General features: G+C 36.9%; 4 protein-coding genes and 4 non-coding genes across 9 annotated transcripts; 1 reads left to right on the top strand and 7 right to left on the bottom strand.

Annotated features, from left to right (window-relative positions):
* Positions 1 to 931: 931 nt before the first annotated feature.
* LOC111441286 lies at positions 932 to 1019 on the bottom strand. The gene has a single exon (XR_002710130.1). It is a non-coding gene; the product is annotated as a small nucleolar RNA Z43 (small nucleolar RNA).
* A 758-nt stretch (positions 1020 to 1777) lies between these two features.
* On the bottom strand, positions 1778 to 1867 carry LOC111441281. Its single transcript, XR_002710125.1, has one exon. It is a non-coding gene; the product is annotated as a small nucleolar RNA snR60/Z15/Z230/Z193/J17 (small nucleolar RNA).
* An 85-nt stretch (positions 1868 to 1952) lies between these two features.
* Positions 1953 to 2033, bottom strand: LOC111441289. Its single transcript, XR_002710132.1, has one exon. It is a non-coding gene; the product is annotated as a small nucleolar RNA U83 (small nucleolar RNA).
* A 289-nt stretch (positions 2034 to 2322) lies between these two features.
* On the bottom strand, positions 2323 to 2425 carry LOC111441285. The gene has a single exon (XR_002710129.1). It is a non-coding gene; the product is annotated as a small nucleolar RNA Z43 (small nucleolar RNA).
* A 910-nt stretch (positions 2426 to 3335) lies between these two features.
* LOC111441082 (protein LIKE COV 1-like) lies at positions 3336 to 7408 on the bottom strand. Of its 2 annotated transcripts, none has more exons than XR_002710071.1 (8): positions 7105 to 7408; positions 5876 to 5928; positions 5387 to 5496; positions 4926 to 5093; positions 4751 to 4848; positions 4256 to 4341; positions 3875 to 4001; positions 3336 to 3768 (listed from the first exon to the last, which is right to left on the bottom strand). XR_002710071.1 is itself a non-coding variant. In XM_023078002.1 (8 exons), the coding sequence occupies exons 1-7, from the start codon at positions 7252 to 7254 to the stop codon at positions 3671 to 3673; spliced, it is 804 nt and encodes a 267-aa protein (XP_022933770.1). In that variant the 5' UTR covers positions 7255 to 7407; the 3' UTR covers positions 3336 to 3637; positions 3669 to 3670. The 2 variants fall into 2 exon arrangements, 1 of the variants encoding a protein (XP_022933770.1); XM_023078002.1 differs by lacking the exon at positions 4256 to 4341 and having other exon boundaries at positions 3336 to 3637; positions 3669 to 3768; positions 7105 to 7407.
* Positions 7409 to 9020: 1612 nt separating this feature from the next.
* LOC111441083 (dynein light chain 1, cytoplasmic-like) lies at positions 9021 to 9749 on the top strand. Its single transcript, XM_023078003.1, has 3 exons — positions 9021 to 9108; positions 9203 to 9346; positions 9416 to 9749. Exons 2-3 carry the CDS (start codon positions 9209 to 9211, stop codon positions 9557 to 9559), a joined length of 282 nt encoding a protein of 93 aa, XP_022933771.1. The 5' UTR covers positions 9021 to 9108; positions 9203 to 9208; the 3' UTR covers positions 9560 to 9749.
* Positions 9750 to 10692: 943 nt separating this feature from the next.
* LOC111434002 lies at positions 10693 to 14047 on the bottom strand. Its single transcript, XM_023071298.1, has 4 exons — positions 13726 to 14047; positions 11752 to 13446; positions 11513 to 11657; positions 10693 to 11297 (listed from the first exon to the last, which is right to left on the bottom strand). Exons 2-4 carry the CDS (start codon positions 13369 to 13371, stop codon positions 10693 to 10695), a joined length of 2370 nt encoding a protein of 789 aa, XP_022927066.1. The 5' UTR covers positions 13372 to 13446; positions 13726 to 14047.
* Positions 14048 to 16069: 2022 nt separating this feature from the next.
* On the bottom strand, positions 16070 to 19856 carry LOC111441044 (proteinaceous RNase P 1, chloroplastic/mitochondrial-like). Its single transcript, XM_023077940.1, has 7 exons — positions 18174 to 19856; positions 18003 to 18092; positions 17752 to 17933; positions 17558 to 17678; positions 17178 to 17246; positions 16879 to 17014; positions 16070 to 16498 (listed from the first exon to the last, which is right to left on the bottom strand). The coding sequence occupies exons 1-7, from the start codon at positions 19725 to 19727 to the stop codon at positions 16434 to 16436; spliced, it is 2217 nt and encodes a 738-aa protein (XP_022933708.1). The 5' UTR covers positions 19728 to 19856; the 3' UTR covers positions 16070 to 16433.
* Positions 19857 to 19948: the final 92 nt, after the last annotated feature.

The raw sequence follows: 19948 nt of genomic DNA on the forward strand, positions 1-19948 counted from the left end.
GCTGACATGAATGCCAAAGAAAGTTTTAATCCTTAAATGAAAACCAAAAGACTACAAACATCGAAATACTAAACTGGCAGACGATTAACTATATACGCAAATATTATTTTAATCAACTATAACAAAACAGATCAATATTGCAACAATATTATATAGTTTCGGAGGCTATTACATAGAGGAGATAGAAACACAACCTTCACTCTGATCTCTGCATTGAAATGCCTGCTAGCACCCCCGATAGATCAACCAATAACAAACGAAAGCAGAGGCATCAGAATCTGGCAAATCCTAGTTAAGCCTTGTTAGCGGTATAGATCATCGTAGTCCACTTCTTCAATCACATTAGACTCTGGCCACCGCTTGTAGTTGCATTTCAAGCTTCCTTTCAGCAAGGGGCGAGCGGAACGTGACGGAAAACATACGATGAAGGAGAATGGCACGAATGGGAAGGATGCGAAGAGATCTCCATAGGGAAATTCAAGGCGAGAGTGGCGTGATTCGAAGATGAGTCGGCATCGTCAGAATATACCGTGGGGCTCGGTACGAAGAATAGTGGCAACTATGGTATTTTAAACAAGACACCTAAAGGCACAAAAGGCAGTAGAGGTATTCTTAAACACGATTGTTAATACAGTACGAATACCGAAATCTTCATCATAGAAGTTTTTCGAAGAAAATCAGTCGGTTTTGAAAGTACGGAATCAAAAAAACATTTTATATTCGTACTCAAAAACAAATAACAAATAAAAGTTATAGCATGGATGGCCTCATAGAAAAGATTAGAGTGTCGACAGGCATGAATTCAGACATATGCTTGTCAATAAATACATTTAATCACCGGCCAACTGAAACGAAAGAACCTGTAAATTTTCGTATAAAAGACCAATACAGTTTGAAACAAACACAGCGTAAAAAGTTATAAAAAAAAAAGGGACTCAGATTTAAGGATGGTCGTCAAGGCCATTTCACATAGCCAGTTACGACGAACGAGACCTTAAACATAACAATCATCACCGTCCCCCTCGGTTTCAAAATAAATCGAATTTAATTGGAAAATAAACGATAAATGGAAGAAACAGCAAAAACCATAAATCTAATAGTCCTTAATTTATAAATTTCGCATTAGAATTTCTTGTTGCATTTTCTGTAGTGTTGTTCCAAGGATAACAGAATATGATTATTATTAAAACCGTTTGGTAAATCATGCGCCTCGTTCTCTTCTCTCCCAACACCTCGAATGTGCATTCTTTAAACCAAATCGTGATTAATATGAATTGTGTAAGCAGGCGTCAAATAATAAAATTTTACTAATCAAGCTAAGCGAATATCCAATTGTAAAGCAATATTAGAAATTCCAGATTTAAGAGTGAGTTCATAATATACGTGACACCTCTCAAATAAGTTAATGAAAAATTTTCACAATTTCATGATAAAAAAAAAATCCACATTATATTCCTAAAGGAGTCGTAGAATAACAAATTAAGAGAAAAGCATGTCAACACCGTAAACTATCTTCATGTCCTCTAATCCACAGCATCAGACGATATTTGAGCAGATTTCTCGTTTGGAATGCCCAAAAAACAAGGGTGTAAAGACAATCAAAACAGGCATTTAAGCAGTAACCTAAAGAAATGCATTAAAAAGTGAAGGCAAGAAATCTGATTAAAAATAAACCAACAAAAACTGAAGGCAATAACGCAGAATCAGATTAAAACAAAATCAAAATAAACCAATTGAAATATATTCAATTAATACTTCAGCTATGATAGTTCAAAAATAGGGTCATCAGATAGGAGCGAAAGACTAAAAAGATGGATAATCACAATACAATCATTTGAACTATGCATATAATCATCATATGACCCACAGTCTTTAAAGACTTTAAATCAAAGACTTGGTACTATATTACCGAAAATAAACATGCGAACAAAACATCGAAAGTTATACACCTAAGGCTCAGAAGGAAGGCAGTAGATGTAATTGTAATCACGCAAGATCATGCAGTACGAATACAATATCCTTCATCATAGACGGTTGCAGTATTCAAGCTTTTCAAAGAAAAACCGTCGTTTTGAAAAGCCAGAATAAACAAACATTTTGTTTTCAAAAACTCAAGAACAATTAACAACCAAAAGGATCTATCGCGAATGGCCTCATAGAGAAGATTAGAGATGTCAACAGGCATGAATTCAGACATATGCTTGTCAATAAAAATATTTAATCATCGGCCAACTGAAATCGAAGAAACCGTCAATTACCGTACGAAAGACCAAAACCGTATGAATTAAACACAAGAGAGCGTAAAGAAATAATAAAACAAAGGGACTCAGAATATGGGTGGTGATATATCAGGATGGTCGTCAAGGCCATTTCACACAGCCAGTTACGACGAACGAGACCTTAAACATGACAATCGTCACCGTCCCCCTCGGTTTCGAAAGAAATCTAGTGAAATTGGAAAAGAACAGATCAAAATGAAAGAAACAGAATGAAGAAACCCTAACTTAGGATCACAGTTAATAGCGGGAAGACGATTTAGAGATGGAGGCAGAATAGGTCCTCTTATAGGAAGGAGGAAGGAGCCTCGCGGCTAGGGTTTTACTTGATTTGAGTGAGTTGTACTAACCTACGTGAGGGTGCATTGTAACATGAGAAGTCACCCGCATCCTGAAATCTCTATTAGCCGTTGGATGTAAATGAACGGAGAGATTCGATTTAAATAATTGACCTATAAATGACTAGATATATTCATAAATTAAAGTGACGTCGATATTAAGATTTACTCTTTCTAAAAAAATACGTGAAAATTTAAGAATAAATTATGCTTCCAATATCACGAATAAATTTCATTTTAACATTTAAAAAACGTCAATTGGAATATATATATATATATATATTCACTATTTATCACGATTTTGTCAAAGTTTGAATTATTTATGAAGCTATATCATATGATTTTTAAAATTATAATAGCTAAATTTTAACTTTTTCTAAATTACAAAAATAATAAATAAATTTAAATTTTTTTTAATAATATATGCATTGTTTAACGTTCCTTCCTGGTTTCAAATTACTTCAAATAATCAGTTTTGAACTATAACATGAACTGTTTTCAAATTACTTCATTTTTTAGCTTATTTATTTACTTATTTTTTTTTAATCTTGAATTGCTTGGTCTCATAATGCACGCATTCCCTCGTAAAGATGTTCGCCATCTGTTCACAGTTTGAAAATAACCTAGTTATCTTCTCCTTTTCAACATCTAATTATCTCTTAAAACATACAAGAGTCAATTGGGCTAGCTAGCTCTTCATGGTTCAGTAGAAGCATAGAAATGTTGCTGCAAAATATGTACAGGCTCAAATATACATCTGATGCAATAGAATAACGTGACTCATCAAGAAGAAAATATCCATTCTCGGTTGAATTAGAATGAAGTTAAAAATTCTAATGCACACCCATTTGTATCCTGGATCAACAAGTATTCTCACTCCCATCCAACAAATGATTGACATCAAATTCAACAACCAGAATTAAATTTATATTATAAGTTACGGTTTACCGTCTAAGGGTATTGATGACCAGGAGCCAGAGCAACTACTCCGACAGCTACATTGGTACACCAAGATCGTATATGGATTAGCGGCCTGCAATGGCACAATCTTCAGTCTCAGCTTCTAGTCATTCTTCTACTGTCAATTGGTTGAATATGTGGATTCAGTATGGATAGAATCTGCGGCATTGACATGCCTCCAGACACGACGATTTCTACAATAAAAAGAATAGAGTAAGGAATGGAGGGATTTTGGTCCATGTGTAATTCAAGAAAAACTGTCCACTGATTCTGGACGGAAAGACAAAAAGAAAAACTCACCGATTCCTTCCCGAACTGATAAATTTGGTCTAATCACATCCTGAGAGTTGACTAGGAAAACATCACCAATGTAAAGATGATTGGTGGGAACATATACACAACACAGCTCCTCCTCTCCAGAATAATTCTGCACTCAGAGGGAACAAATCGGTTGATCATAATATCAAGCCTTGCAGCAATTGTGCATTACAAGTTATGAAAAACATGTAATGATATTCACGAGAACCATAAAAACACAATAAACACAATAAACCCTTATAACAATACAAACCTAAGAAGAAGATATGAAAAACATGACACAACAATATGATAGCAATACATCATCTTCTACAAAATTAGTGAATGAGGACATGAATCATTGAATAAAACATATTTGTATACCTAACAACGTCAATGATATTCACGCTCAAGATGAGCAATGGGCATGCATGTAATGTAAGGGTATTATTGGTTGAAGTTGCCTCCTCCTATAAACCAAGTTTGCAATGACACTTGCATTTAAAACAACGTATAAGAAGAGATAACACAACATGGATTCTATGCAAAGTAGAAAAATCAGCTACATATATGTAATGCTACAATGTCATGTAACAAATGTTTGTGAAGGTTCTAAAACCAGCTAAATATAAATCCAATCAGTCATGTATATAATAAATCTCAAAATTTATTGTATTTGCAATCATGTTCTATAAAAGGACCTGAGTTTTCTACTTCAAATAACATCAATACCGTTTTTATCGTGTTCACTGTTCACATACCAGAACATGGTTATGTGGTCTTTGAGATAAAATATGTGTGCATGAATTACCCAAAGTAATACCTAAATGCTTCCAAGGAAGAATATTACTAAAAAAGTTGAAGCACAAAATGGCATACCTGGAGGGTGACAGTTGAAGTAATGAACCCAAATGCATATTCACCAATACGGGGGTGCCTAATGATGGCAACTTCCTTGAAGGCTTTGGTATTTTGATCTAACAGGTAGTGACAAGAATATAGATGGTTCATAAATAAACTTGACCGTGTTTAAATATACTTAAAAAAGCTGTACCTGGTGAAATAGCAGAACTAATCTGCTTAGAAGCATTGTAAATATGACGAACAAATGGCATGCGCTTTATAAACCACTCTCCGAGAGCCAAAATAGAAGCACCCAACCATGATGACATGAACACCCCAACAAGGAAGATGAACGAAACAGATGTTGCAAATCCAAGACCTAATCAAGAAACAAGAATAAGCTTATGATAAGAAAAAAAAAATGAAATATACAATTTAATAGGTTTCTCATACTGAACAGACATCAATCATTTGGCAAGATGAGCACTAATATTTATGTACAATTTTTCAATACTACCTAGTTAACATATGAGTAAGCAAAGAAAACAGAGATTGGTGGAAAAAATAACAATACTCACTCGTGTCGATAGTAGATCAAATACATATATAAAAAAAATAGCACATGGATTGAATGGGTTCGGAAAAAATGTTGAAGTGATAAGGATTACTTACCAAAGATATCAATTCCAAGTTGAGCATAGATCGGAGAAAAGAATCCATCCACAAAGTGTATAAACCACCATGTTATATAGAAAGTTATTGCAATTGGAAATAGAATAACGCTGCAAAACAGCCAGATCACAACATGTTTAGAAATTAAAACATCGTAATTACCTAGCACAATGACAAAAAACTGCAATTTGAATCCTGATCGAAAACAACTAAATGCTGTTTACACTTTAAGACCTATCTTCCTGCCGAATATATTTTCTGAGTAAAGGAAAAATCTCAATTCCATTTATAAAAATAAAAAAAATAAAAAAGCAAATTTTTTAAGTGCAGTTTTCAAACAGCAGCCTGGAAGTTCAATTTTAGTAACGATGGCTACAACGTATATGCAAAAAATTCTACCTAAATCAACTGTGGCTTATATGCTATTCTTTACTTGGCACCAAAATCATAAACTAAACTAAAATACAGAGACAAGAATAAAGATCAAACCATCCGGTCATGAACTTTTTTGAGGCCCAGCTCCTAAAGACTCTGTAAAATGTCTGCACAGTAAATAAAATAGTTAATTGAACCCACAATTGGCGACAGAAAATAAACACTGATTGATGTTCTGAATAACAAATAACTGGCTATTCCAATTTTATATGATGGGAAAGCCAAAAAGGGAAAAAAAGAAACCAACATTCTTCATCAGATATTGAAGGTAGTGAGGTACATATACATAGCCATTCCAACTATATTATTTACTTCACGGCAAGAATTCAGAACATAAACTAAACACTCAAAAGATGCGACTTTTTAATATCCGTACTAAAGTAAGTAACACTCCATCTGCAACTTTTTAAAAAGGATAGCCGATTGATCAAACTCTTTGAGAAGGGTGATATGGGTAGTATTAGGATAGGACTAGGAGTATGATTAGGGTATTAGAAGGGTATATTAGTACTTAGTTGAAGAAGTTTTTATGGAAATTTGTTATAGATAGAGGGAGTGGGAAAGGAGGAAGATATGCATTGGTTTAGTTTACTCAAAGCTTGGGCAAGAGTGCTCAAGAGATGAAGGGTCCAAGTACCTCAGGGTACTTGGATTGTCTTATGGTCATTTATCTTTCATATTTCATACTATTTCGATTGTTTGGGTTCCAACAGAGTGCTTTTTTAAAACTCAAGCAAGAGAGACCACAAGGCCTCTGAAATATACATATGAGACTGAGATACAACATGGAGACAACCAAAGGATGCCAAAAGGATGAAAGAAAAGGCCACCAATTGCTATAATGGCAATGGATGGAACGATCAACATCTTCGTTACTTCGATTTCAGGGGTCACACCGACCAGGAGAGCCGAATGGAGATTTTCTTTGGACCATCTAACGGGTATAAGTGCATTCAACTGCCCAGCTACAGTTTCATCCATCGTCTAATCTCATAAGTAACTCCGTCGTTGAGAGGATGTCAATTGCGGGCATCACCTCATGATCCAATAGGCAATCCGCCAGGAAACAACTAGTATGAGAATCAACAGAGATATAGGAGAGGAAGAAGAAGAAGAGAAAAATGATTGCAAGTGATTGAACTACTTAGCAAGAAGCCAGACCGATCCTAAATACACTGCTACACAGATATTTCAATAGAACAATAAGCAATATCACTAAGTAGCTTCCAACGATTTGGTGGTAAAAACTCAAGCGTAGTAAATTGAAACAAAGTCAACAATACCTCCCGGCCAGTCTGCGGCGACGACGCTGAAGAGGAAGAGGGCTTGCAAGAGTCATCGTCATTTGGCGAGCCGGCGGCCGGAATTAGAAGCTCTAGATCCCGCTCTCTGCCTCTGCTGACCATCACAATCGCCCCTTTGTCGTCAGCCATCACCGGTAGCCTCTATTGAAAAGCCCAGCCCCAGCGCTGTCGCAGCTTAAAAACCTTCGCCCTGAAGACCGGAGACTGGTAGCAAGGCAACCCTTTGAAAGTCAGAGATTGAATTAAAATAGAAGGTACTTTCAGAAGACAAAACACTTCCAAAGATCCCTCCTCCCTCCATGTTCTTTGACTATTATATTATAATCACTTTATTCCTTTTTTTTAATTCCAATAAATTTAATCTAGCTTGAAATACATTTCTAATTTTAATTTATACTGAGTTCTTGTAACGCCCTAGAATCTACCACTAGCAGATATTTGTCCTCTTTGGACTTTCTCTTTGGGGCCTAGTGTCACGGTTATGCTCGTCCAAGGCGTGTTGCCCATGGCTACATGCCCATGACAAGCCCAACCCTCTATGTCTTTTCATATTCTAGTGTTTTACTTTTATATTTATAGGGAGTATGAGGTTTCAGAAATATCATGTCTAGGCTTATCATACCTGAAATGCCTCAGAATGTATTAGAGAGAATACGACTAGTTGTCAACTTCTCCCTACCCAAAATTATATACGGTAAGTCGTTGTTATTTCTCTCTTGCTTGCTTATATAACGTCTCTTTCAAAAATCTCTCTCTGCCCTCGCTTTCTAAAACCTTCTCTTAAAACCGAGGCCAGAGGCTCGAGCATACGTCGCTTGGCCGTAGGCGACGCAAGAACGAATTGGCTTAGCTCACTTGTCGTTGGACAGTGAGTGCCGCACAATCGCAAGTCCGCTACCATTAAAAGTGTGATCGTGACACCCACCGTCCTCGCTGGCACTCTTTCCTTCCTCCAATTGATGTGGGACCGCCCCCAAATCCACCCCTTTTGGGCCCAGCGTCCTTACTAGCACACCACCTCGTGTCTACCTCCCCTTCGGGGAACAGCGAGAAGGCTGACACATTGTCCGGTGTCTGGCTCTGATACCATTTGTAACGACCCAGATCCTCGTGACTATCCCCCTTCGGGGAACAGCGAGAAGGTTGGCATATCGTCCGATGTCTGGCTCTGATACCATTTGTAACACCCTAGATCCACCGCTAGCAGTATTATCCTATTTGGGCTTTCCCTTTCGGGTTTCCCCTCAAGGCTTTAAAACGCGTATGATAGGGAAAGGTTTCCACACCGGTGATTTGTTCTCCTCCCCAACCAACGTAGACATCACAGTTCTATAATGGCAGCAATGGCCAATTGCATTCGCTAATCATCGTAGGCAACCACTCTAACAAACAAGTGCGGCAGGTGCTTCGGACAATAACACTTAAGCGATAGCATTCTAGAAACTTCTTAAACGACGGCAGTCAATGACTTCCTTGGACGATAATAATTAGTAGTTGATGAACCCTAATATTGCCGATACAAATTTGAATGCAAGATAAATGTCCAGATAAATCAAATAAATCTGGGTACAAAAACACTAAATAATTTGAAATTTAATTTAAACGGGTCCTTCACCAGCCCATGTAAAAGTAGGTTTGGGGTTTCCCATTGGGGTATTATCGATGGGCTTTAAAATGGGTCGATTGTCACAGTCCGATTAACCGCCAATTACACAAGCGCCACGCAAGGCCGGCTTGAGGCGTGACCGTGAGCCGCCCCGTGCTTCAATTATTCAAGTTAGCGCTATTTAAGAAATGGACAAGCTCTTGAATATTCTCCAAGACAACCGTTTGGATTATAGTTCCCATTAGGTCCCAAATTTGAAAGAATGTTATTAAAAAAAATATAAAAAGGTTGGAGGTATTCCATACGCAAAAGAACAGTGAGGTTGGACAAGTCATTGGAAGTGGAAGCGGTGAGATAAAAGGGAGAAAGAAAAAGAGGTTCGTGTTACTATATATATACGCTAGTATGTATAATAAATTCCATTCTAATCCTCTCTTTTTTGCCTCTTCCTGTGTCGTTCTGATGATATAGAAGATCATGTTGGAAGGGAAAGCCACCGTCAAACAAACCGACATGTCGGAGAAGATGCAGATTCACGCCAAGGCCTCTGCATCTCACGCCCTCGATCTCTTCGACGTCTCCGATTGCCTCTCGCTTGCTGCGCATATCAAGAAGGTATAATTTCCTTTCATTTTTAATTTTAATTTTAATTTGGTATGATATTATCAAAATTAAATTAATTAGGAATTTGATCGGAGCTACGGGAGTGGGTGGCAATGTGTGGTGGGTTCCAATTTCGGCTGCTTCTTCACTCATTCAAAGGGGACCTTCATCTATTTTTCCCTTGAAACTCTCAATTTTCTCATCTTTAAAGCTGCTTCCAACTAATTATTTCCTAAATTACCATTTCACAGCACTACAAATGCTTTCATCTTCAGGGGCACCCTCGTCCTTTCTCCTCCTCCTCTCTCTAAATTACATGGAACCAACCATGTATGTGTATCAATTATGTTTCGCCATTCACTTTCTTTCTTCAGACAAATCTCCTTCTACGTGTAATATGTTTCACGAGTTGTTATGATTTTCCTTTAAAAAAAAAAAAAAAAAAAATTAAACTTATAAATAATATCTTTAATTCTTTATTTTATTATATATTGGACTTCAGATTTTTATTATTATTATTTTAAAACTTCGAAACGGCGTCGTTTTAGGAAGCTATTCTACAATTTGACGACGTCGTGTAATCAAGTTGGAAAAGGTCCTCACGAGCTCAGAGTCATCCAAATTGATAACGTTTTGATTTACAAAATAATAATAAATAAATAAATTTTTATATAATAATAAGGAAAATTACAAATTACTAAAAATTTTAGTCATTCTAAATATTATAATTAATCTCTATAACATTTTTTTTCTTGAAAAAAGACCAAATTTATAATTTAATTATGTATTTTAATAAATATAATTTATTTGGTTAAAATATAATAATAATAAAAAATTGGAAATTGGAATTAGTCATAGTTTTTTAATTTACATCTTCCGTATAATTGAGTTTGAAAGAGAAAGAAAAGAGCACTTGTTCTTATTGCTTGTCTACAACGACGACAAAGGTCCGCCGTCTCCAACGCGTTGGATTGAAAATTAGGATTCCTGTTTCTGCCAGACGTCGCATCGTTGGGTCACTTTCGGTATGTAAACCTTTTGTATTCTTTCAATCTCAAAATGAATGATTTCAATCAATTGCCATTATTGAATCTTCAAATTTCTTTTCCAAAAAGCATCTCTAGAAATGATGATAAATGCAAGCTAAACGACCAATTTGCTGATCGCCTTCCCCATATGCTTACAAACATTCTCCATCGCCACCTGATTCAGACTACTCGCCAAATACATTCCAAGAAATCCCCATCTCACTACTACGCCAAATTTTAGAAGATGAAAGGGATTTTGAGTATCAGTAATTGACGTCTTTTTGTATATACAAATCAGAAATTAAGCACAGATGATACAGTTTTCTGATGTCATTTGAAGAACTCGTCAATAAGTTCATTCAATATCAGCTTCTCTGTGTCATTTACAATCTCTTCACTTTCACTTCTGGAAAATCCATTCTTCCAACCAAAATCCCATGTTCCGTTCATCACCTTTTTGCAGTATAGATCTCTCTCTAACACTGTTGCTAGAGTATCTACATGAAGATTCTTGTGGTAACTCGTTAGCGTGTCGATGTCGTTGCACACTTCCTCGACCAGTTTTTCTATGGAAATTTGTGTCTTTGTATTGCTACTATATCCTAGTAATAGAGAATTGGCTACTTGGCTTTTACGTTCAATGAGTTCGATTGCACAATCTATGAATGGCTTTGGATTGGTGGTGTCGGGATCGTTGCAGCGAGATGCTGCTTGCAACATTGTTCTACCATTTAGATTGAGATCAAAAAGCTCCCCTGCATGATATAGTAATGAGGAACTTCTTAAAAGCAATGCTTTCAGATTAGTTCCTTGATCACTGCTTTCGATCTCTTTTTCGGTATGACTGTTGGGGTTGATAACTTCTGTTATACTTGTGTCGATCTCGAGTTCGGGGCTCAATGGCGAGAGAGAGTTCAGGCTCTCTTTGCAGCATTCTACAAGATTTAGGAGAAAACTAAGTACAAATCATAAACATTTAGAGAATGCAGAAGTACTTGTTCTACTTGGAAGGCTAAGTTATTCTATCTCACTTAGAATCTCTCTTGGATGGGATATATTAGACAATGCACAAGTACTTGTTCTATGCTAATGATCAATAACTGTAGATATTGCAACTAATCTTGTTTGTGAACTGTGAAGGACAACTTACCTATAATTTTGGTATCACATTCTTCAGCTTCGCTCTCCATAGTAATTAAATCCATAAGGGTAACTTTGATTTGGTTTGTTGGAAGGTCAGCACTTTCATTTGTATCAGAACTCTCATCATCTTTCTTGGCTTCAACTCTGTGGGTCTGAAAGATAAACACTGCATCAGTCTCTCTTTACAAGGCAAGAATGATGGATACTGATGAAGAAAATGAGTTTCATAAACCAAAAAGAACTTACAAGTGAATTAACTTCTGAACAAGCAAGCACTGCTTCCTCCTTTTTCTGACAGTTATGATCATTAGATATTGCTCTCACTGCTCGTCCCGACATAGAATCTGGAATCGAGCCACGTTGTTTATGAGTTTTATTCTTCCTTGGATTAGTGGAGGTTGCTTCTTCTTGATGCTGTGGTCTTGATACTACTTTTTCTTCTGCAAATTCTTTTTCTACCAGTTTTCTGGTTGATGTAAGATTGTTCTTGTCACTTGGCTCCTTCTCATGAGGCATATCATGCATTGGACTAGATGTTTCCAACTTCTCTTCAGCCTTCTTCTTTGCTTCAACAACACATGTTCTTAATTTACTGGGCATTATTCCTTCTTGAGTAATCGGTTTGAGTGAAATCCCTTCTGCCTCTTGCTTTCTTTGCAATTTATCTGAACTCAAGATTCCTTCATGGAAATCTGCAGAATCGTCGAATGGCCGGAGTTCTTTCTTTTTCGATCTTCTTAGCATAGGTTTTTGGTTGAAAGCTTCCTCTTTTAGAGGGGCATGTGTTTGGTGTTCCTCCAATTCATTAGGAGGAAGAGGCTTGGGTTTTATCAACACAACTGGCGGTGCGTCTTTCAACCTTTGTTTCGAACCATTATTATAGGAATGAGGATAATGAAGCTTAAGCTCATTATCAGAATTATTCTCTGTAGGCCTGTTGAAGGGCATTTTTTCAAGTATTTCTCTCAAGGTTCTCTTTTCAGGATCCTCCTTGTTGATGACAGATTTAGACTTCGGCGATGTTTTGTATCCAAAGATCTTATCGAATTCGAATTCTTTCTTTGGAGTTGTTTGCACTGATCTTGATGAAATTTCTTCAAGCCCCATAAGCTTAGCAATCAGGTTATTACGTTTCAAATTCTTCTGTGTAAGTGTTGAAACATGACAACATTTGACTCCATCATTAACCATTGAGGATTGGCTGGAGCTAGTCGACGGAATTTCCGATCCCGAGTCCGAACTCATATCTCGAAAACAAGACTTTCCACTAATCTTAACTTCATTTGTCACATCTCGCTTCACTAGGCTGTCTCTGATCACCTTCTTAACCTCATCAACACCATGTCTGGAAGAACCATGTCTGGAAGAACCATGTCTGGAAGAACCATGTCTAGAAAGCTTAGATTTTTGAACATCAACTGGAGAGCTTTCATCTTCAAGATGACAAGAAAAACTTCTTTGATACTTCATCTTTAACCGAACCAACTTGTTGGAAGCTTCTTGCAACCTGGCCAGAATAATCAGCGATTCTCTTAAACTTGAAGTTCCTTCCAACATATCCTTAGAAATCTCCTTGGATTTACTGTCAGATCTCACCCCCTTAGAAGAGAGGATCTCCATGAATGGAAGAGAGGATCGGCCATGAATTCTCTCTCTCATCTCTTTCGAGATCACCTCCTCTTGCTCTCCCTGAGATATCAAAACTCTTTTTTGATTTCTACTTGTCTTATGAGTCGTAATCTTTTCTTCCAGTTTCTGAGAGTTCACTTTGGATATCTTGATTATATTGCAATCAACCACTCCTTTTGGATCATCACAAGTGATAAATGATCTGTAAACCACTGATTTTGCACCGTCCAGAGGCATTTTCAAACTCCCCTCAGCCCCAGATCATTTCCCTTATAAGACGAAGAATCCTTCTACAATCTAATGCTCGGACGGCTGTGTTTCAAAGCAAAACAATTCATCAGATGAGCCAAAGCAAACAAACAACGTGAGGGGAATGTTGAAATTTTCAAACTCAACAACTTGATCAATCAGATTTTGACAGTCCATATAAAAAAGAAACTCATCCAAATACACAGCTACCTTCCTTGATCTTCCTCTAAAGCTTCTCGAACAACTCAAACCTATTCTACAACACTATTTCCCATCTCTTGTAAACCATAACCAAAGGAGCAAAATTGACAGAGAAAAGAGTCGAAAACAGAAAAAACTTACCAAACCCAGAAGAGAAAGAGGCGAAGAAGGAGGGCCAAGACAGGCATCAGAGAGAAAAGACACAAAATTTGCAGAGAATTGCCAGTCCCATGTGAAAGTTACAGAGTACTAAACGAAAGGGAAACGGAGCAGTCGGTGCATTGACTTCGTGGCAGCTTAAGAGTAAGGTTCAAAGCAGAGCCAAAAAGATCGAAAGGAGAGAGAGAGAGAGAGTCTAAGATTTGGAGCTCATATTTAATTTCAATCAAATGGGTTTTTTTTTCTTTTTGTACAGAACAGCAAAATCGTTGAAAGATCATAGTTGTCATAAATGGGACACACTTGGTCTCTGCAGAGTGCCAAAACATCAACGGAGCAGCTCAGTTTTAAAAAGAACAAAATCATGGAAGAGGAAGGCCAAATCCAATGGCAGGCCACGAAAGCTACACTTACATTTCATGGAGCTGTGATTTTGAAAGGCTTGAACTTTGAAACAGTGTATGAAACAGGACAAAACAAGTGAGATGTGGTATGAATCGAACTCTCTCTAAACTGGATGTATAATTTAATGGGATGCTTCAAAAACATGTTTCCTGATATGAACCCAGAAGACAGAAATTTAAATGCAGCGACAGAGATGAGTTGTAATGTAATATTGCTTGCTATTTCAATTACTTTACTCTCACTTATAAAAATGTAAATGTGGTAACAGAATAGTTTCTTCAAAGCTTATTATTTATTACTAAATAAATAATAAAGGTGATGCCTTTCCCAAATAATTCTTCTGGGCGATTCATTGGATTTCTACAAACAGGCCATGATTCGGATCGTTTATAGTTATTTAATGTGGGATTGTTTTCCTTTCTTTAATGAACTAATACGGCCGTGGTCTTTTATTATTGTTTATGGAAAAAGACAGGAGCCTTCCAATTCTCATTCGTCGTTATAAAAAAAGAAAAAGAAAAATATTTAATATTTTATCAAATGTTTAATAGTTTCATAGAATAAAAGTGTTCTATAAATTTTTAAAATTTTTACCATAGTTATATATTCAAATAGAATCATAATCCTTTCATTTTATATTTAACATACCTATACATAACTGCTTATATGTCATGATATATGTGTAAAATTAAAAATTAAAAATTTTAATTTTTTTTTTTTTTTTTTATAAAAAAATTTACAGATCTATTAAAGATTTTAAAAGTTCATACCGGAAACAAAATTAAAAATAAATTAAGAGTTTATAGCTTTGGTAGGATTGAGTTAAAGTCAGCTTAGTTTGGATTTGTGCTATTTGTAGAAGTCAATTTCCTACGTGGACAAAGCGACAAAAATGGTCAATTTTTTTTAACGTCACCAAAATGATATTTTCATTTATATCTCAAATGCTGTATTAAATAATGGCTTATAGTGAGATATTTAGGACTCATTGAGAATGAAGCAAGTACAATATATTAGACCCAATCTTAGTCATATTATATATGTATATATATGTGACTTATACAGTGACATTTTCAATTTAATATCAAAGAAAGATGTCTCGTGATAAAACTTTACTTCTTTTTTGTCAACGTGTAAAGATAGGGTTTCTGACGAGAGGCCTGCAGGAGAACAAAGCCAAAGCAATAAAACTCAATAAAAAAGGGAAGTCATTCGATATCACAATCAGACATGTACCTAGAAATAAAAGGTAGAATTTGGATGTAACAATGCAAGACGACCACTAACAGATATTATCTACTTTAGCCTATCATCGTCAGCCTTACCGTTTTAAAACGCGTTTGGGAAGAGATTTCCACAATCTTATAAGAAATGCTTCGTTCCCCTCTCCAATTAGTGTGGGATCTCACAATTCACTATCCTTGGGAGCCCAACATCTTCGTTGGCACACCGCCCGGTTCTTGGCTCTGATACCACTTGTAACAGCTCAAGACCACCTCTAGCAGATATTGTCTACTTTGACCTATTACGTATCACCATCTGTCTTACGATTTTAAAACGCGTCTATTAGAGAGAAGTTTCTTACACTTGTAAAGAATAAAGAATGCTTAGTTCATCCCTCCAACAAAAAAAGAATGCTTAGTTTATCTCTCCAACCAAAGTGAGATTTGGACCCAACTGGTAATATTGCTGTACAAATCCATGCAGAAAGAAGAATATCATTAAATAAATCTCTCTACTCGAACAAAATCAAATTATATACAATGGCTGATTGACACCGTCTCTGCCCTTTCTTCTTTTTAAGATTGTAAACCGTTGAAAGCTCCCTACACGAATATGAACACAATGAACACATTTTACCATTTCAAGAAGCTATTCTATGAATTGGTTTCGTTTACTTGTATTCTCCTGACCACTTTTCTTATGATCAACCTTTGTTCCTTTCTCTTCACTACTCATTGATATGCAAGTGAAGAACATCCGAGTTACAGATACAACACTAAGATCCAAAAGAAAAAGCAAAATTTTGGTGTGGTAGCCAACCATGGAAGATTTATTTATTTTCATATTTGGAAGTCAATGGTGCAGCCACCAAGCTTTTCTGCGGCCTCTATTTCTAATAGTAAGTTGCATTTGTTCATGAAAACAGCTGCAGAAAAATACTTGTTGGAGACTTTCGTAATTTTTCTGTGAAAAATTCTTCGTGTAGACTTGGCTCGAGGGTTGTTTCTAGATTTTGACTTCGGCTCGAGTTTCCAAATTTCCATCGCTGAGAAGAAGAGTCCTTAAGTAGCCATTTGGCTTTGACCTTGCTTGTTCGGCTCTGACTTAATCTTTTGATTCGGCGGTTCTGTTCAATGGTGATGATATGCAGATCAGATTAGCAGAAAAAATAGTCAAGATTTGAAAGAGGAATTATATATACCTAAGTGAACTGACAAACAACAAGACCAATTCACCCTAAACCGAGAGAGAGAGGGCAGTAGAGGATTATTGAGAGGAGTAATCCCACGTTGACTAATTAAGAGAAAGATCATGAGTTTATAAGTAAAGAACGCTATCTCCATTAGTACGAGGCTTTTTAGGAAAACCAAAAGCAAAACCATGAGAGGTTATGCTCAAAGTAGACAATATCATACCATTGTGGGGGAGGGTCGTGATTCCTAACAAGGACATTCTTCAGTAACCAGCTCAATGTAGGAGTTACTGGTTGATGGAACTATTTAGTACCTTTAATTTTGAGCGGATCCTCTTGTCTCGTCATGTGTAAATGTGATTTCCCTCTTGTAATACATAGCCATTCTCTATCTTCTTCGTAACTATGCTCTGATGCAATGGGAACATGCCAATGGCCTTTTTCTGATTCCTGTTAACAAGTTATAACATGAAATGTATTGTTAAAACATTCAATCTCGAGCTCGTGACAAAAGATATGCATTATCGAGTCAAGTCATCGTATTTCATGTGTTACTAGTCAAACAGAGACCAGAGTACGTCTATGATTATAACTTATTGTACTAGATTTGGACCTGAATTACGACAGAACAGGGTGGAGGCATGTGAAACACTGGACCAGTAGCAGAGAAACTAAAACGCACCTGTCAATAAGAAACCAAGAGCACATCTATATTAGCCATCATTTAGAACAACGTGTGCCAATTATTTAGAAAAATAGAAAACAATGCTATTTACTTAGGTAGGGAAATGGGAAGCATTGGACATGAAAATAAGTTTGAAGAGAAGTGTAACGGCTCAAGCCCACCGCTAGCAGATATTGTCCTCTTTCGGGTTCCCCCTCAAGGTTTTTAAAACGCGTCTGCTAGGGAGAGATTTCCACACCCTTATAAAAAATGTTTCGTTCTCCTTCCCAATCGACGTGGGATCTCACAAAAAGCCTTTCTTTACTCACTTGATGCCTTTCTTTCCATCTAGGGAAGAAATCATTTCCAAGAAGTTGGAACGTATGGTCTCGCATCTCATCGTTCGTCACAAGCAAGCATTTGAATTTGATTGCTGCGTACAACCAGTACCTGAAGAACAGGGAAGTTAAAAAAATGCTCCATACACACTTCTAAATCATCATAATTGAGGAATTGTTCTCACCAATCATCATTTGATCCAGTAGGCGTTGCATACAGTGCATTGCCATTTTTCCACTTCTCAATCAATGTTCTATTGACTGCTTCATTCATCTTACGTCCAGTAATTCGCCTGTTATGCAATACAATCAGAGGCCACTTCTTTGAAGAAAGCTTCTGCCGTATTCCATTGGCTATTAAATTGACCTGAAGAAATGGCCAGAAATGAGACTCCACAAGAACAAAAACAAGTGTTCAAATAATTAGCAAACTTACTCTAGATGGTGTGAAGTTTCTTTCCATAAACAGGCCAACATTAGCAGCATCTATCACTGCTTCAAATGGTCCATAATGTTCAAGCCATTTCTGCAGGAAGGAAAAATCACTTCAATATAACTTTTAAAGCATCCAGATAATGAATAACAATACACAAAGGATTTCTCATACTTGAAATTTCTGAAAACTTGAATTTTTCTCTCTTTTTGTGGCTATGGCTGCAACAGATTCAGCAAAATTCTCAGTTTCAATAGGATCAAGATCAATTGTTATCAATTTTTCCCCACAGGCTTTACACATGCCATCCTTTCCAACATTTGTAGATGAAACATTCCATTTTCCTCTTCCCAACCATCCCAATCCATGCCAACCTCCACCGCCATTTTCTATAGCTTCCCTTATTTTCACTTTATCCAGTTTTGCTTTTCCCACTCTTGTGGCATCTTTGCTCTTAAACCAGGTAGTAATAAGATCTGCAGTAGAGGTTGAGACTTGTCTTACACTTGTTCTTAATTTATGCAACAAATAGTACACCTTTTCGGCGTTACTTGCGTTTATACTTACTCTTAAAAGCACTGCCAACTCGGGCTCTTCCGGATAGACACCATGCTCCAACATGTGCTTCTCAACTGAAAATGCTTTATCTATCTCCCCTTTATTGCAGAAAGTAGAAAGCGCAGGGCCATAAGAGCGCAATCTTGGATTAAGTCCTAATGGCTTCATCTGCTTCACTATATCAAACGCCATATCACCATCGCCCACAGACATTGCCATTCGAGCCACAGATGTCAATGTTGCTTCGTTCATCGGGATATTTTCAGCACGCATTTTCTCATAGATCTCGAATCCCTTCTCGAGGGCATATCTTTTTAAATCTTCATCTTCCAGAATATTTGTAGATTGAACTATATTCTCCTTATTGTCATGCTGTTCACCAAGTGTAATGGGATTTTCATAAGAACCCACCTCAGACAAAGCTAATGAACTCAAAGTTCGGTTACCACGACCACTTTTAGCGGGTTGAATAACACCTAAAGCAGCTGAGGAACAAAGATACATAATGACAGCATAATGATATTGCCCCAGCTTAATTCCTTCTCTTTGAGTCCATTCATACAATTTAATTGCCCCCATGAAATCCCCCATCTTGGAGCACATATCCAAGTTGGCTCTAAATGGGATTTCATTACTCCCTTTAGACAATTTATCCTTCTCCTCTACCACCTGTTTTCGCATGCTCTTTTCTTTAACCTTCTCACCATTCCTTGAACCACCAGAAACTTTCAGTGAACTATTGTCACTTATAGACTTGATATTAGAAATCCCAGAACCCGTTTTCATTCCATTAGCAGAACCAGAGCTATTCCTAACGTTTTTATCCCTCTGAACCCTTTTCCCATTTCTCTCCTCCACCTCTAAATTAACAAGGTCTTCCACAGATTTCTTAACCAGCGTTTCATTTCCAGACCCTAAACGACGAGACCCATTTTTACTTAGCTTCTGGGTTATCGAAAACGAAAGGTTCTTCGAAGGTTTACCGTCTCTGGTAGTAGTTGAAGTTTCTCCCACAACTCTATCTCCTACTCTAACTAAACGAAGTGTGTGTTTGGGGGGAAAGAAACTGGGAAAGCGTGAAAAACAAGAACAATTGAAAGCGGTGAGGGTTGATGAGAACTTACAGGAAGAGTGATATTGCTGTGTGGAAATGAAGGAAGAGGAGGCCATTTGTGGGCTTTTGCAGCACCCTACCGTGGATGCTGAGATGGTTCCATATTCGAAGACGATGATAAGTTGGCCTTGTCATCAATAATCCTCCCGCTCGGATAGAGAACGGTCTGCGTGGCATAATATCTATCAAAATCTAAACGTGTAATAAAAAAATTTAGGTGAAAGTAAAAATTATTAAGATTAGGATGTGGGAATGGGACCAAATTTGAAATATATTA

Source organism: Cucurbita moschata, unplaced genomic scaffold, assembly GCF_002738365.1.
Source record: "Cucurbita moschata cultivar Rifu unplaced genomic scaffold, Cmos_1.0 Cmo_Scf00003, whole genome shotgun sequence".
Lineage (NCBI taxonomy): Eukaryota > Viridiplantae > Streptophyta > Magnoliopsida > Cucurbitales > Cucurbitaceae > Cucurbita > Cucurbita moschata.

Excerpts from the sequence above, each read along its gene's own strand:
- LOC111441083 (XM_023078003.1), top strand. The coding sequence starts at position 9,209 with ATGTTGGAAGGGAAAGCCACCGTCAAACAAACCGACATGTCGGAGAAG. Across the intron at positions 9,347-9,415 it reads TTGCTGCGCATATCAAGAAG|GAATTTGATCGGAGCTACGG; the intron begins GTATAATTTCCT and ends TAAATTAATTAG.
- LOC111441082 (XM_023078002.1), bottom strand. The coding sequence starts at position 7,254 with ATGGCTGACGACAAAGGGGCGATTGTGATGGTCAGCAGAGGCAGAGAG. Across the intron at positions 5,094-5,386 it reads ACTTGGAATTGATATCTTTG|GTCTTGGATTTGCAACATCT; the intron begins GTAAGTAATCCT and ends TTTCTTGATTAG. Across the intron at positions 4,849-4,925 it reads TAGTTCTGCTATTTCACCAG|ATCAAAATACCAAAGCCTTC; the intron begins GTACAGCTTTTT and ends ACTACCTGTTAG.
- LOC111441044 (XM_023077940.1), bottom strand. The coding sequence starts at position 19,727 with ATGGCCTCCTCTTCCTTCATTTCCACACAGCAATATCACTCTTCCTGT. Across the intron at positions 18,093-18,173 it reads CAAGTTTTCAGAAATTTCAA|AAATGGCTTGAACATTATGG; the intron begins GTATGAGAAATC and ends TCCTTCCTGCAG. Across the intron at positions 16,499-16,878 it reads GGATCCGCTCAAAATTAAAG|AACCGCCGAATCAAAAGATT; the intron begins GTACTAAATAGT and ends ACCATTGAACAG.
- LOC111434002 (XM_023071298.1), bottom strand. The coding sequence starts at position 13,371 with ATGCCTCTGGACGGTGCAAAATCAGTGGTTTACAGATCATTTATCACT. Across the intron at positions 11,658-11,751 it reads GTTCAGAAGTTAATTCACTT|ACCCACAGAGTTGAAGCCAA; the intron begins GTAAGTTCTTTT and ends TTTATCTTTCAG. Across the intron at positions 11,298-11,512 it reads ATGTGATACCAAAATTATAG|AATGCTGCAAAGAGAGCCTG; the intron begins GTAAGTTGTCCT and ends TAAATCTTGTAG.